The following is a 16129-nucleotide window of genomic DNA, read 5'->3' as shown; positions in this document are numbered from 1 at the left end:
TTCCAAAGTTATGGCCACAAGTGTGTATGTAGTAATTATACATAGTTGCTAAAAAGGTCTTCATTCAGAGAAAGTGACATACACAACAGGGAAGTAGGCAAACAAATGTGTGATGCAGCAGTTTCCTTCAGGATCAAAGCACGTTTCATTTTTTTCAGGCAACATGAAGTGTCGCAGTTCCAAAAAATTACTGTTACTAACCCTTTGGCCTTTAGTTTCATGAAAAAATTATCTGAACAAAATTAACCGGCTATAACCGGTTACCAGCATTTAAAAATAAAATTTTCACTCCGGAACAATTGAAAATCACTTTGCTGATTTGCAAATCATCTGCTAAAAATATTGTTCCTTTTCGGATTTCGTTTTCGTTCCTTGAACCGTTTTTAGTCCCTGAGTTTTTTGTAGGTCTACTATTTTAACCTTACGAAAGTTTACTTGCATTTTCTTAAGCATAAAATTTTAACATGAAAATAATTAAAGGTGTTCCATTGAACTCGTATTAGCCATATCATAGGTTTCACTTCTTAAATATATGGTATTTCTGTGTGTATTTATAATTTTTTGCTTGCTAATTGCATATTCAGTTATTATGCACTAAAATATTTACAGGAAATTGCATTTATACCATCACTGACAAAAATTAAGAATACATTATTATTTTCACTGCAAAACAACAAAAAAATGTAGCAAATGATTTCACATGGCAGTAATAGTGTTGCGTTAATTATGCCAGACAAATAGTGCAAAATTTTGTAAATGTCATGTTTGCGTTGAAAAGAGTTAATTCAAACTGGATCACAGGTGGCTAGTGAAAAAGATGCAGGTTTTTGTGTTTAGTGAATTATGATTAAGAACTTTAATCAACTGGTTAAAATTTGATGTATGATGTGAGTGTGTAATTGTGTGTGTTTGTAAGTCTGAAGCCAGATAGGTGTGTGTTAAGATGTGTTTGTGTACACAGCCCTGTCCAGTAATGGGATTTGATAAACCACATAATAACACAGACTGACACGGTCCACATGCTCCAACTGAAAGGCACCTTTTGTGATGTGAAGTGATGTGGCGAGTTTAGAAATGAATGTGCAGACACATACATACTCACTAACAGTGTACAAAAACTGGCTGAGCCATGGCCAGTTTTATTATTTAATCATGTTTCTTCATTCAGCGTTATTTTGTTGGACAGATGACTCATTTTGGTGAGAGGTGGATGTGCTGGTCAAAGAGGACATTAATGGTGTTATTGCAGAACTGATAGAATAATATGTTGTGAGTTTTATTTTTCATCCACACTGGATAGATTACAAAAGGTGGAAATTACAGAAAGGTTTGAAGATTTTGCTTGTTGTTAGGAAGAATGTGAAAAGTTTATGCAATCAGGCTGCCATAGTAACTCATGCAAATTATTACATGGAAAATAATTGTGCTAGAGGAATTTTTAAATTGAGTCCGTTTGGAATTGTTTTTTGTCAAAGCAAAAATAATTGCGCTATAATACTCATTACCCATGGCTTTTCATTCTGTCCTTTCAGTTGTACATGTTTTTACTGCTTGTGCCAAGGTTAGATTTATGTGAGAGTATGTGCATGTACATCTTTTTCTGTGTGTGCTCCCCCACAGCAAACCCTTTCCTTCTGAAAAATATAAGACCTTGAAAGCCATGTCAAATCAGTCTGAACCAGCTAGGTATATACTTAAGTGCAGCTATTCTTACTGACATTGGCATAGTTTGTACATAAGTAATACAATAAAACACAGTTACAAAAATATCTTTGTAACAAACTTTTGCTCTTCAACAAAGGAGGAAGTGGGAGATGGCGAAATCCAACTAAAAATGTTTTTATTTTTAACACTCAAACTCGCTCTTCAGCAATCTCAAAACACACAGTCTTTCGGCATGTGTGTGCTGCTCCCTCCCCTACACTTGCATCTGGTTTGCTCTTAATTCCATCTCCACTCCCACTGCAACAACAAACAGCTGTTACGGACAATCATTGACAGGTGATGATCCTTACCGTAGTCATCTACTGATCTCGCTCTCCATTCACAATCCGGCGCTCGACCATGCCCCCACCACAGCACTCTTTATCAGGTTGTGACAAGGAGGAGGGCGGGGCCGGGCCGTGACTATGCATGCCTGGCCCCCAGTCGGGTTAATCAGCCGAGGAGAGGGATAAATGCAGCGGGACGCGGTAGTTCAGGAGAGAGAGAGCCACATGCAACTGCAGTGTGCGCGTTTGTGTTTATGTTTTTTTTTTATGTTTTAATTTCTCATTAAACATTATTTTGATGGTTCGTCCGGTTCCTGCCTCCTCCTTTCCCATTTTAACCCTGTTACATTGGTGCTGAAACCCGTGAAGGGGGAGGGATGCACTGTCATGGCGTCCTCGCCACTACCAGCCAACCCAGGAGCAGCCGCGGCCGTCCGCCCGGGTACGGAGACGTCACTGCTGGCCGCCGAGGATCTGAGGCACGCTGACGTTTCTCCCCGTACGTTTTCATGTATTAAAAAAAGTGTGTCTGCATATTTCTTGACTTCAGTAAAATGCATAAATGTTCTAAGAACACAGGAGATCTATCTTTTTCCTACAGGTGGTCGACTGCACACCAACATAGTTAAAAAAACAGGAGCTGATATTAAAAATAGCTTTATATATTTAACACAATATAAACTAAATATAAGATATAAATATAAACTCCACTTACAACGTGTGCTTAAAAGATGGATTGTCCTTTGTTTTGTTTTTTTCTGCAGTGCATTTCATGTAATGCTGCCAATCAAGAACGATATGCCAATAAATAACTCTCGTTCCTCATCTCTACATTATTCATTTAGATCAGCCTCAATGCCAATAAAAAAACATGAATAAATGAGAATTGTTTAAAACAACTTTGTAGAAATGAATGGAGCCGCATTGATTAGACTGTCTGACCGATGGCTTATTACGTAAGGGTTGTTTCGGCTCATGAAACTCACCTGTGATTGGCTGGATGGTTGCTCAATCAGCTCAAAGTAACAAAACGCAAAGAATATTGAATACAAATCCACTATTTGGACTCAGTATTGGTTTAGCTTGGAAAAGTGTGGGGGACAGAATCAACTTTTTTAAAGAGTGTGGGGGACGTGTCCCCCCAGGCTGCGACGCCCTTGCTGCACACATCCCCCTTAATGGCAGACAGGTCATATTAAATAGATTGGCCTCATAGCTGATTCTGCATGTCTCAAAGTGTGATAACTGTGGTACAAAAGCTCTCATATGTGTAGCGCTAAGAAGCTCAATCATTTCTACCTCCATTAGTCAAAACGTGTCTTGTAAGTTCAAAGGAAAATGTATGCTAAAAAACAGATACCAGGAATTAGCTTCCTCACCAACTTATGAAATTTTGAATGTGTTACATTGAAAAGAGAGTGGATTTAATGTAAAATTACATTTCCTTTGATTCCTCTGCCTGGTGTAAACATACTTTCATGAGTCTCCTCTGGGGTCCCAGTCCACTGTTATATGCTATCTAATGGCCTCTACTTATCTTTGAAAAAAGGATTTCATGTTTCTAAACCTCTTACTAGATACACTTCTAATATTATTTGAATGCTTCTCTATACTTTAAATGTTTTCATTATTTTCAATCCTTACAGCTCTTGTGGCTGCATCCAAAGTTCATTATTTTAGTGTGGAATTGCCTACCCTGAAAGACATTGATACAGATCATTACATCATTTGGAAAAGTAATTGCAACCATAAGTTGGGTGCATTTAGAAGTCCACCTTTTTATTTGTTTCCCCTGCTGTACTTAAAGGGAGAGTTCACACAAAATGAAAATGTTATACATTTTGTTCAAACCCCATATGACTTTTTATCCCTCTGTGGAACACAAAATGAGAAGCATGTGAATGGTGACTGAGAAATAAAGGCAAATGGGTTTGGAACAACATGAGGGTGAGTAAAAGATGAAAGTATTTCAAATTTTGGCTGAACTATTCCATTAAAGGAATATTTTAGTATATTAAGTCAAATTTCCTGGTTGATCTTTTCCATTCAGTAAAAGTGAATGGGGATGGATGCTTTTGAGTTCCAAAAATGACAATAAAAGTGTCATACAGTAGTCTGTACTGGATTTTTGCACTACAGTATATTCCAAGTCTTGTGAAGCCATATGATAGCTCTGTGTGAGAAACTGATAACATTTTAATTTTTGCATGAACTATTCCTTCAAATGCACACTCCTATTTGTTTTAATATGTAACCTGCACTCTTTCTCTACCATGTGTAAAAATATCAGCTGATCTGCATGTCTTTACACAAATGTAAAATCCCAGTATGATGCAGTCTTTCAGGACACTGCTGGAGCTTGCAGCCCAGCATGAGCTCTTAGTCTGCGGATACCATGCGCCTGAGTGCTCACCTCTCTGATATTGTGTCCCTCTTTCATTTATCATACAGATGTAATCATGTTAAAAGAGGAACAACCGATTCCACTCGTTAAATATTTAAAGTGAGGTGATGAAGGGCTAGGAGAAGTGTCTGAAGGGGCATAATTAATCTAAACTTTTTCAAAGCCAAGATATCTTAATTAAAGGAAGGTGTGAATGGAAATAAAGTACATTTATTTGTACTGTATGTAACGTTCAGCATATTTTTTTTCTTTCAATCCAGAGAGACAGACTAAATTGGCTGTGCTTGTGACAAAGTGCAAAAAAAACCCACAGCACAAATCAAGAAAATGACATGAATGAATTTAAACGATAACAGATTTAGGGTATGACAGCATATTTTTACTTGACAGTCTGAGAATCTGAATTCCAATGGCATTTGTTACAAGACTTCACACAGAATACTACGACAACTTCTGTCATCCACATTTCTGTGCAATCACAATAGTGTCAAGGTCTACTTTTCCTATTATTTGGCAGGAGTTGAAGTTTCTTAGCAATAAGAGTGAAAAGCCAAAAGTCTGTGAACAGTCAAACTTTTATTTAACACACACATACTTTTACAGTTTCAAACCTGTCTAAACCTGTATACTATAAGGTTCCCACATTAAAACCTGGAATTTAAAGATTGTGTTTTCTAGGCCATGAAAGTCATACAAATTTCTATAATGAATATAAATTTAGCTCTAAAATATTTCTCACCGATATATGCTATTTACACGTCTAAATAGCAACAAAAAGCATTTTCCTTGCACTAAGTGCAAATAGTGTTAGATACTATTTGCACCCTAATTAAATACTGGATAGGGGAATCACGGCAGCATGTTTATTGTTTATTTAAGAGTCCCACAGACACTCTACACCAACCCCTACTCCTACATCTAATCCTAACCTTCCCTTACAAAAATGAACCATGGTTTTAACACAGTAACCATCATAACACCAAGTAGTTTTGTAGTTAAATCATATAGTAACCACAAAATTAAACATAGTTACTATATTAACACCATATTACTGTAGTAACACCATGGTTAGTTGCATTAAAACTATGGCTATTGCCAAAAAAACATGGTTACTACCATATTACTATAGTAAATACATGGTTAATTTTACCTGGTTCAAACAACTCCCTGACCGTGACCAAATCAGTACGAGGAAATCAACTTTAATATGCATTTTCATTTATTGTTATAAGTTGTATATAATAAATATTAATAGTGGAGACAGGAAACAGGATGGGTAAAGTGGGACAAAAGGGGGAACCAGTTCACAAATGGATTTGATTAATTATCGAGTTGGTCTGAATTTATTTATGAATTTATCATTAAACAAAGTGTAATAACTGTACATTTAATCTTTCAAATTACTCATTCAGAAATATTGAAATCAATCAGTTATACAATTTCTCTCATACACTGAACTGACTCTCTTCGTATATTAATTTCTCCCGCTGTCCTATGACTTCTTCTTTCATCCCTTCACCTGTCTCTTTGACAGCAGCATGAAGCTCTCAGGTAAATGGTAAGTGGAAAAGTGACCCCCCCCCCCCCCCCCCAACTCCCCATCCATCCATCTCATGTTCTAAACCTTTCCCCATTTGATTTAAGAGATGTGAACTTGTCTTAAACCTCCTTGTCTTTTTTCTTTTTAACACAACTCCTTCAGCTAAGAATTTTCTGACAGATGTCTGTATGTGATGTCCTCTGCTTTCTAATGCATTACTCAAAAATATCCATCTTTCTTTGCACAGAAAATGACTTTATCTACTGACACCTCTAACACAGATGTCAGTGAAAAAAGACATCCCTTTCAACAGGAAATAGATTTCAACAGAAAATATAAAAAAAATAAATAAAAAAAAATTTGATTGGTTCTTGCCCAAGCAAAAGGACCAGCATCCAAAACACAACATATGCTGGTGATCAGCATTGCTAGTCTTTTCAACAGGGTGCCGCCATCGTGATACTCACTAAACAATGTGACTCACACATTTACTGAATACTTTCTCAGAATGTGCTAAAAGCAAGATGTTTCTCTGAAAACATTCAGCATAAATCATCCCTGTTTAATTTTTCTCCAATCATGTCTGGTCTGGTCCCTGCAGGGGCGCTGTTTATACAACAGTCTCCCTGAGGTTTGCAGAACATCTCACTGATTTTGGTTGCCGCTGGACTGAAGAGATTTTCCATTTGTATCCCAGGACTTTTGATGGCTGGAGGGAGATGTTTGTGTCTGCTGATGTCTAACTTGGAAAGGGCTTACATAGCAGATCAAAGTCCTCAGCCTCCTACCTGTTTTATCAGAAAGCACAGCTAACCACAAGCAGCGCTTGTAGAGCAGTCACAGATGCTGGATGCTAGCTATGGCCCTTTGGCTTCAACCATGTCTTCCCTTAGTGGCAGTGCTTAAGTGTAAATCAGACTAAAAAATAAAGCTCATTTTCTTTTGCTGAAGATTTTGCTATTGTGTATTTGAAACTGTGGAAATCAAAACCTACAATATCTTAAAATCATGGACTTTCTGCACATTCCTCATCTTATTGTGCATAATTTAATAGTGGGTTTGCCTTCATAATCTCTCATCATAATGTATTAACTAAGCCTCTGAAAAGCATTTACTTTTCCATGTGAAATCACCACACAGTCAGCCTAAAATTTGAATTTTGTCTTCATTTACTCACCCTCACCCTCATACCATTCCAAACCCAGACTTTCTTTTTTCTACGGAACACAAAATAAAATAATTTAATCGCAGTTCATAGAGACTCACTTTAACACATAATAAAGCACCAAAAATATGTGTCTTAAAAGTAGTCCATGTGACTTGTACATATCAAGTCTTCTGAAGGCATATTATCTCTTTTCGTAATTAAAGATGTTAATGAAAGAATAATTAAAAAAAAAACTGTTTATTAATAAAATTCATAAACAAAGCTGAAATCCAATATGCTGGCTCTGTCAGTATAATCAAACCTCATTGGTTCTTATGAGTCTCATGTTTGGCAGAAAAAAATGAATTCATACAGGTTTTGAAAATGAGGGTGATTAAATGACAGAGTTTAGTTTCTGGCAAAATGACTCCTTTAACCAGTGGCCAAATACTGTAGTTATTTAGGCATTTCTGTAGGCTATTGTTGAAGGTATTGCATATTTTTCACTCAGAAAAACGTCACATAATGGAAGTAAAATGGGTTGCGAATGCCATTTAAAATTTACTTTCAAATAATAATACTGATGCAACAGATTGTGTCTTATGCCCACAGCTGTTATTTCCCAGCAGAAATGCCATTGACAGCTCTGATCTTTAAATTGAACAGTGTTTTATTTAAATTCTAATCACTTGTGGTGGTTTTCTGTCTCACCAGGACCAGTTCCCAGACAGGGGAGAGATTCTGGTCTCAGCCCAAGACTTAAAACTGGTTCTACAAGTTGAACGCAATCAGTAAGTTACCTCTTTAAATAACTGACTTGTACATATTTGCGGAAAATAAATGCATCTGATTACAAGACACTGACTGATTGACATTTGCAAAATACTCTTAACACAATTTTTTTAATTATGCTTGTCTTATTTTCTGATTTAAAGGTATAATCTGGGTTGAATACAAGTTAAGCTTAATCGACAGCATTTGTGGCATATTGTTGATTACCGTGAAAATTAATTTAGACTCGGCCCTCTTTTTAAAAAAAAAAAAAAAAGCAAAATTCTGGGTTACATTGGGCTTAAAAGCAGAAATGTGAAGCTAATAATTTTGTAAAAGCACTTATATTAATTCTTCTGTCAAAACGCATGTATTATTTGAGCTGTAAAGTCATTTAAATTGTAATTTTACAGTCATTTTAGGGTTTGTTGATAATACATCATCATGGCAACAAAGTTGTAAAATTGACTATAATGTTACACAGAAAAGGTAAGTTAGTCTTTTTACCACACTAAAATCAGGTTTACACACATATTGTTTACATCTTGTGGTAAAGCTGCACGATTAATCTTTAAAAGATCTCGATTCAGACACCCACACAATCTTATTCCTAAATGACAATGATTTAGCGATGTATGTTAAGGTTCCAGTGGCATGCCTTTGTAAGGCGGTCAAATTTAATTTTAGAATTTGCTTTGAGGTGCATTTTATGAGGTGAAGATCTTTTAAAATTGATATGGCATCTAAAGAACAGCGCTCCTGCACAAGAAGCTGAATAAAATGGGAAGACAGTAGTTCCAAACTGCAGGGTACCGCAACAACTGGTTACGGGTGCCACAAAATCTCTGCTCAGTTCAATCTTTTTTTTATTTATTTTTTTATTCCCTTTTATTCCAATTTGGAATGCTTAATTCCCACTACTTAGTAGGTCTTCGTGGTGGCACGGTTACTTAATCCGGGTGGCGGAGGACAAGTCTCAGTTGCCTCTGCTTCTGAGACTGTCAGTCCACGCATTTTGTCACGTGGCTCGCTGTGCATGACACCGTGGAGACTCACAGCATAGGAGGCTCATGCTACTCTCCATAAGACCACGCACCCCATTGAGAGTGAGAACTCCTAATCACGACCATGAGGAGGTTACCCCATGTGACTCTACCTCCCTAGCAACCGGGCCAATTTGGTTGCTTAGGAGACCTGACTGGAGTCACTCAGCTCACCCTGGATTCTAACTCGCGACTCCAGGGGTGGTAGCCAGCGTCAATACTCGCTGAGCTACCCAGGCCCCCTCAGTTCAATATTTTAATAGCTACTGATGCTAAAAAATACAGACAGTATCAAGATCTGATTCAGTTCGGTACCCATGCTCTGCTTTATTTTAGCTGGTTACTTTCTTTTTCTGACTGGACAGACTGGGCGGCGACCGCAGGGAAGGGTCAGACTTGGGGATGGCCACTAATAAGGTAGATGAGTCAGTGGCAGCCTCCATGGAAACTGCAGCAGATTTGGACCCCTTCTGGTGAGCTGCAGCAGGCTCGAACCCCTCCTGGTGAGCTGCAGCAGGCTCAGACCCCTCCTGGTGAGCTGCAGCAGACCCGGACCCCTCCTGGTGAGCTGCAGCAGACTCGGGCTTAGGATACCATATCATCCTCTTCTTACTCCTGCGAGCAGTGGGAAACCCTGCTGTGGACTTGGTCCCCTCCTGACGGTCAGCAGCAGGTTTGGTTGCCTCCAGACGGCCAGCAGCAAGCTCAGCCACCTCCTGTTGAGCTCACTGGCCAGCTCCATAGCATAGATGCCAAATGCCCGACCGTTCTGGGAGCAGAACAGAACGTTGTTGTGCTGGGCGGTGCCCTGAGAGACCGATTCCTTTCAGACTGGAGCTGGACCGAGAAAAATGCCTATTGCTTCTGCTGGGTCCAATTTGGCCAGTTTGTTATGTCACAGATTGAAGGATAGGACCCAAATGCAGGAAGGCAGTTGAAAGGGCTTTATTGAAAAGAACAAAATACAAACCAAAAACTGGAATAAATAGAGAAAACAGAATACATAATAAATACAATTGAAATACTTTCTCGATGGAGAAAATGCTAGAACCAAAACAATAATCAAACAGCAAAAAACAAAGCCCGACCGATAAATGGAATGAGGGAACAAACAGGCCAGCAAGGAACATGCACTACAAATATCCAAAACAAACTAGCAGGAAACACAAGACAAAGAGTGGGATGTATTGGGAAACAGGTGCTGCAGATCTACTAACGAGCGGTGCAACCAGCATTGCAATGGCAATGCTGATTGCAGCTACTGAGCAGCACCTGTGAGACACATGAGGGAGAAAGAGGGAAACACAAACTCACGCACTGACACCAGACAGACAGAGGGAAAAGGGAGACTGTTCAGCAAGGACTGTGACTGAAGCCAAGCACGTTTTTTCAGAACCTTTATTAAAATATATGTTATTTTGTTTAGTAGCCTAATGCTCAGGTTTTGTAAATCACTGAAATAAAAAAAAAACTTCAAAATCATAAAAGAATCATGATCTTTATTCTAAGTGAAGAAAATTGTGATTCTCAATTCATCCTGAATTGTGAAGCTCTATTTTGTGGCTGTAATTTTGAAACAGTGAGTATTTTAACATTTACGGATTGGCCCCATTCAATTCCATTGTATGTGCCTCACTGGAACCAACAATTTTGCTTTTTTTTTTTTTTAGAGAAAAGGAGGGGCAAGTCAAAATGAATTTTTATGGTAGTCAGTATTATGCCACAAATGCTGTTGATTGAGCTTAACTTGTATTAAACCTGAAATATTTATTTAATTTGTTTCTTTCACCCTTCCTGCTGAGACACAATTACTCAGTATGTCTACCAACTGACCAGAAGTTTTCATAATGCTCATCCCCTCTGTCATGAAATTGACTGCTTAGAGTAAATAAAAAGCCTTAATTAAAAATGGAGCACAGGCAGATTGCATTACAGAAATGTTCAATTCTTATGGACCACTGAAATAATTCATTGCAAACTGTTATTCGGATTTCTGTCAGTTGTCATTGTTGAATACATAACTATTGTAATATTTGTCAAGAAATCCTTTTTTTTTTTTTTTTACCGAAGCCATCACCGCTGTGCATTGAGGTTGCAACTCTATGTAGCTCTCATGGCATTAAATTTACTTCACAATAAATTTGTGGTTTTTACACTGCATAGAAGCAGCAATCAAAAAATTTATCACTCAGAAATATTGATCGAAGATTTGTGTGCCAACGGATGGAAAAAACAAGATGTGAAGATTTGAACAGTGTACGGACACTGTAAGAGCAGCCTTTGCCAGGTCAGCAGCTTTCTTGTGATATGAAGGATAGATTTTGTCATGGATCGGAAGCGAGACTCAGTTACAGATAACAGTTTATTGATGAATAAATCAGAAACTCAGAAAATCATCCCATAAGGTCCTCAAGTCAGGCATTGAATTCAGCTCACAGGAAATAATGAGGAGTCTCAACAGGATGGTACAGCACTCTGCAGTGAGCCGATCCCGAGAACGACCAGCACCACCAGGTCCACAGGCTCTGAGGGGAAACAGAGGAGGCACACATTGGACTGGCAGAGGAGAGAGGAGAAATAATTAATACAGGAGCGGACGAGGGGGGGCCTGGGTAGCTCAGTGGTAAAGACGCTAGCTACCACCCCTGGAGTTCACTAGTTCGAATCCAGGGCGTGCTGAGTGACTACAGCCAGGTCTCCTAAGCAACCAAATTGGCCCAGTTGCTAGGGAGGGTAGAGTCACACGGGGTAACCTTCTCGTGAACACTATAATGTGGTTCGCTTTCGGTGGGGCGCGTGGTGAGTTGTGTGTGGATGGCGTGAAGCCTCCACATGCACTATATCTCCGCAGTAACGCGCTCAAAGCCACGTGATAAGATGCACGGGTTGATGGTCTCAGACGCGGAGGCAGCTGAGACTCGTCCTCCGCCACCCGGTTTGAGGCGAGTCACTATGCCATCACAAGGACTTAGAGCACATTGGGAATTGGGCTTTCCAAATTGGGAAAAAAAAATACAGGAGCGGACGATCGCTCCTAGAGAAAACTATGCTGCGGCTAAGCAGCATGACTGGCAGAGACTAGGAAGTCAAAGAGAAGATCCAGCGACAAGTGCATGCACAGGGGAGGCAGATACATGCCAACAAATGACAAACAGGTGAGAACAATCACACAAACGAACCAGCATGCTGATTGCCGGAGGTGGCAACACATGCGCGTCGACACGTGACAACTGTCAAACTCACAAACAAACAAACTCATGTGGCGATATGCCGAGCGGCAGCAGAAACCCCCACACACACATCAGTCGGATGCAGCCGAACAGCCCAGAATCCCAACAGACTTTTAGAATGGAGCTCCATTGCAGTATGCCACTGAAAGTCACCCTTCATTGCAACTAGATCCAGCTGCTAAACTAATATTAATAGAGGAGGACTTGGGTGTGGTACTTTATTTAATTTGTGACTGGTAAAATGGCCCATATAGTCCAGAAATGTAGGCTACTGGAGTTCAGAGTGTTAGAAAATGAACCAAAGGAATGAGAAAAGGGAGCCAAGCATTTCTGTTAACCTCTGTCTGCTTTGCCAAATGCTTATTTTAAGTCATGAATAGACTGACTCTCACTATACTTGAAGCTTTTTGGGATGGATTGTCTTTTCCCTTCTCAATAAATGTGGGTCCACATCCATATCAATGTTACTTGGCATAGCTTATGTTTATTTTAAACACACATGAACCTTGCATTCCCTTGTTTGCTGTCTTGGCCAGTCTGGTTCTCCAGATGTAGGTGAGAAGAATGGACACATACACACAAACACACACACACACACAAACACACACACACACTCATATTGATGCACATAAACACAGAGCAGTCTGACTTCCTGAGTATTGTACAGTATGAGACTTGAAGGCAGTCTGATCATCTTTTTTAGAGTTTTTATAAGACTGAGTGCTCCCCCAAGCAAGCTGAAGAGAAGAAAATTAAGATGAAGTCTGAGCATGGAGGACTAGCATAGAATCTAGATCACATTTCCATTGTAATGGGCCCAGGAAGAGGAGGCTAGCTTGAGGACATTTTAATGAATATTCTCGATCTATAGACCAAGTTATTTTTGTGACAGAGTGCCATTTGTCTAATTGCTTTTTTACACTGAATTACTTAGAGTGGAGTTCTTTCAACATACAGCAGGAAGGAGCATGCAGCTAGCACAAAACTGAGATTTTCACTTTAAAAGGGCAGGAGGAAGAGGGTGTTGTTAGACCAGTTCAGGTTGTTAAACCTTGTTATTACCCCTCCCAAAGGCATGTGGTGAGACGATAACAGTGACTGATGGTTGCTCTTAGTAATAATTGCACCAGTGAAATGGTCTTAAAATAAAGAAAGGACCTGCTGCTGGTGCAGTGAAGACATCTGTAAACAGTGATTTAAAAGGAAACACAGCTCTGTTTTTCTATACACTTGATTGAAAGAAGGCGAAAACTTTAAGAATTGAGGATCTGGCATAGGCGATGTTGATAGTTTGACCCTGAAACCATTTCAAAACATCAGTAAAAGTCAGCGTTCAACTTTATACTGGCCTCTTTCAGTTGGGGTTAGGGGTCACCACAACATGACCATGAATGCCTTTAGAAAGCCTTTAGACATTTTTCCTTATAAGGAAGTACTTAAGGGGTGGGTGGGGATGTTCAGTCTTTAAAGCTGAAGTGTGTAATTCTTTTTCCATTTTAAAATATTTTCTGTTTTAAATCAGCTTTATGTGCAACTATAAATTAACTATAAGTAACCTGTCATTGGTAAAAGTGTAAGCAGCGTGACTCTGTGGTGCTATTGAAATATTGCTCTGTTTGTTTGAGCATCCCACATACAGTAGCAACATTGGCTCAACTAATGGCATGATTTTGGGGTGGGACCATGGCTTCCACAAATGTTGAATTTGCTGAAATTTGCATCTTAATATAGATTTATACTGTCTTTATTTTCCTTTCGAAATGTTATACATTCAGTCTTGCATTCTGCTTCTTTCTTAGGGAAAGAAACAAAATTGTATTTGACAAAATTACAACAAGGTTAAAAACTAGGTTCAACTAGTCTTTTTTTTAACCAACATTTAATAAAATGATTAACCTCCTAAGTCTTCGGCTGTCCTTATACAGCTCGGCTATATTGTGAAACATCAAAACTGAAATCCACATTTTATGTGTGTTTTCTTAAAGAGACAGTAACCCTATAAATACTGTCTGTAATGTTTATATGCAGAGTAAGATTTTTAAGTAAAAGATACAAAAAAATATACTTAAAAATTTAGAAACCTAAAAGCCATCTTTGATGTACTATATATACATGCAAATAAGGGGAGGTCTGGCACCTTTTTCCACTTCGAGCACTGCATGCATGTGATATTACGCTTCCGCAAATTAAGAAATCACTGAAAAAAGTCAGCCTATATTATTATGTATAATGTATGCCTTGGCGTCAAAATTTGGCAATATTACATTATCATATGTGATAGCAACTCCTGGGTGGGGCTATTTGTTTGTTCCACCAATGGATGATGAAAGTAGTGTTCAGGCAAACTGTCTGAAAACAATCATTATTCTGTTTGGTGACATTAGTGAAATTACACAGTTCAGATTTAAGATTTTCCCTAATTAGGCATACGTTAATTGGCCTTCTTGAAGAGCCTCATTGTGTATTGCATGCGGCTGGCTCCCTATATCATCTTTTCTTGCCAAGCAATAGAATAAAAAATAAGAGACTTGCTGTCATTCACTGCAAATGACAATGACGAAAATGACATTGAAAGAGGTGTCATTTTGTGTTCTTTTAACATTTTCACACAGGCTTAGACTCACAGTTTCTGGTAAGTACAGTGTTTGGCATCCACTTTATTCTTACCCTCTTTCAAGAAATATGTGATGTAATTGAGTATATTTGAGTGTGTTTGCATCTAAGCTGGCATTTAATTGAAAGGCGAGACTGTTTAAAGAGAGAGAATGAGCAGATACAGGCAAATGACAAGGCATGCTTTAGGCTTTTAATGAGTTTTAGGGGAGTTTCTGAATTATGCATAATATTGTCCTTTAACATTTAGTATTTTTAAATAGTGTGGTGATTATGTTGGTCATCTAATTTGGAGAGGGGTGAAATGGCATTGTGGAGTAGTCTGTGGGTTTCTGTTAAGGTCAAGTGGTTTGTGAAAAGGTTGATTTTAATTCACCGGCCGTCTGAAAAGTGTTTTAGGGCAGTGGTTCTCAACCAGAGTGTCGGGACCCACTAGGGGGCCTCCGCACACTTCCAGGGGGGCCTCTTAAAATTATTGAAAATATGATAGATTATTATAATTTATATTTAATTATTATAATTCAACTTACTGAAAATTCTAAAAATGTAATAACTCCCTTCAACAGCTTGCTTTTTTATGAAGAATATACAGTTCTAGACATTTCTGGATTCACAAGTTAAGGAAATATCTTATAATAGATATAATAATATAAATATCTAATAGCCTATATAGGGGGCCTTCGAATATTTTCTCCGACAATGGGGGGCCTTGGAGTTAAAAAGGTTCAGAACCACTGTTTTAGGGAGAGTCGAGAGGGAGGGGATGATGGTGTATCAAGTGCGAAAGAGATTAATAGAGTTTATGTAATATTAGAGCAAAAATGGAGGGGACGAATGATTCGGGGAAGTGACAGAGAGGGAGAGAAAACTGAAGGTGTTAAGGAGAAGGGATAAAGAAGGATGGAGGACAAGAGGGGTTTAGGGTATGGAGAGTAATGATAAGGAGACAGAGGATAGATGACTGAAGTGAACGAGAGAGAGAGAAAGAGAGAGAGAGAGAGAGAGAGAGAGAGAGAGAGAGAGAGAGAAAATAAAGAGCTTGTACCATGGAGCTGTAATATACCTGGAGAGAGCTATCCGTTAGCATCCTCATTCATCTCCATGACTGTGCTCAACTAGCGCAGGGTTCCCAGAAAGCTAGCGAAATGGAGGCTGCCATCTTTGTTCATGGGCACTCAGTTCCGGGATCGGGTGTCACGTGACTGATCAATCGTCTATGGGAATAGATAGGGGAAAAAATAAATCATCCATCACCGAATGACGATGTGCTATAATGTAATGAAATAATTTCAATTGAAAAGGTTCTTGGAATTTGTTTTATTTCGTCATAAAACACGGCTACTTTGAATGGCTGTCTATGGAGAAACATGCTTTTTGCCATCGGGTGGTT

General features: G+C 38.8%; 1 protein-coding gene across 3 annotated transcripts in view; it reads left to right on the top strand.

Moving 5' to 3' along the window:
* adam19a (ADAM metallopeptidase domain 19a) overlaps positions 1-16129 on the top strand; it is a 165287-nt gene that overhangs the window by 35128 nt on the left and 114030 nt on the right. Inside the window, exon 3 of one of the 3 annotated variants that reach the window (XM_051698207.1) lies at positions 7797-7873. The exons of 1 other annotated variant lie outside the window; for it this stretch is intronic. In XM_051698207.1, coding sequence (XP_051554167.1) covers positions 7797-7873 — 77 coding nt within the window. Of the gene's footprint in view, positions 1-7796; positions 7874-16129 lie in introns of those variants that run through there. One more of the 3 variants, XM_051698225.1, reaches the window with a different exon arrangement.

Source organism: Myxocyprinus asiaticus, chromosome 1 (genome assembly GCF_019703515.2).
Source record: "Myxocyprinus asiaticus isolate MX2 ecotype Aquarium Trade chromosome 1, UBuf_Myxa_2, whole genome shotgun sequence".
NCBI lineage: Eukaryota > Metazoa > Chordata > Actinopteri > Cypriniformes > Catostomidae > Myxocyprinus > Myxocyprinus asiaticus.
Note: the sequence above shows the minus strand (reverse complement) of the source record. Positions and strands in the feature narration are given on the sequence as shown.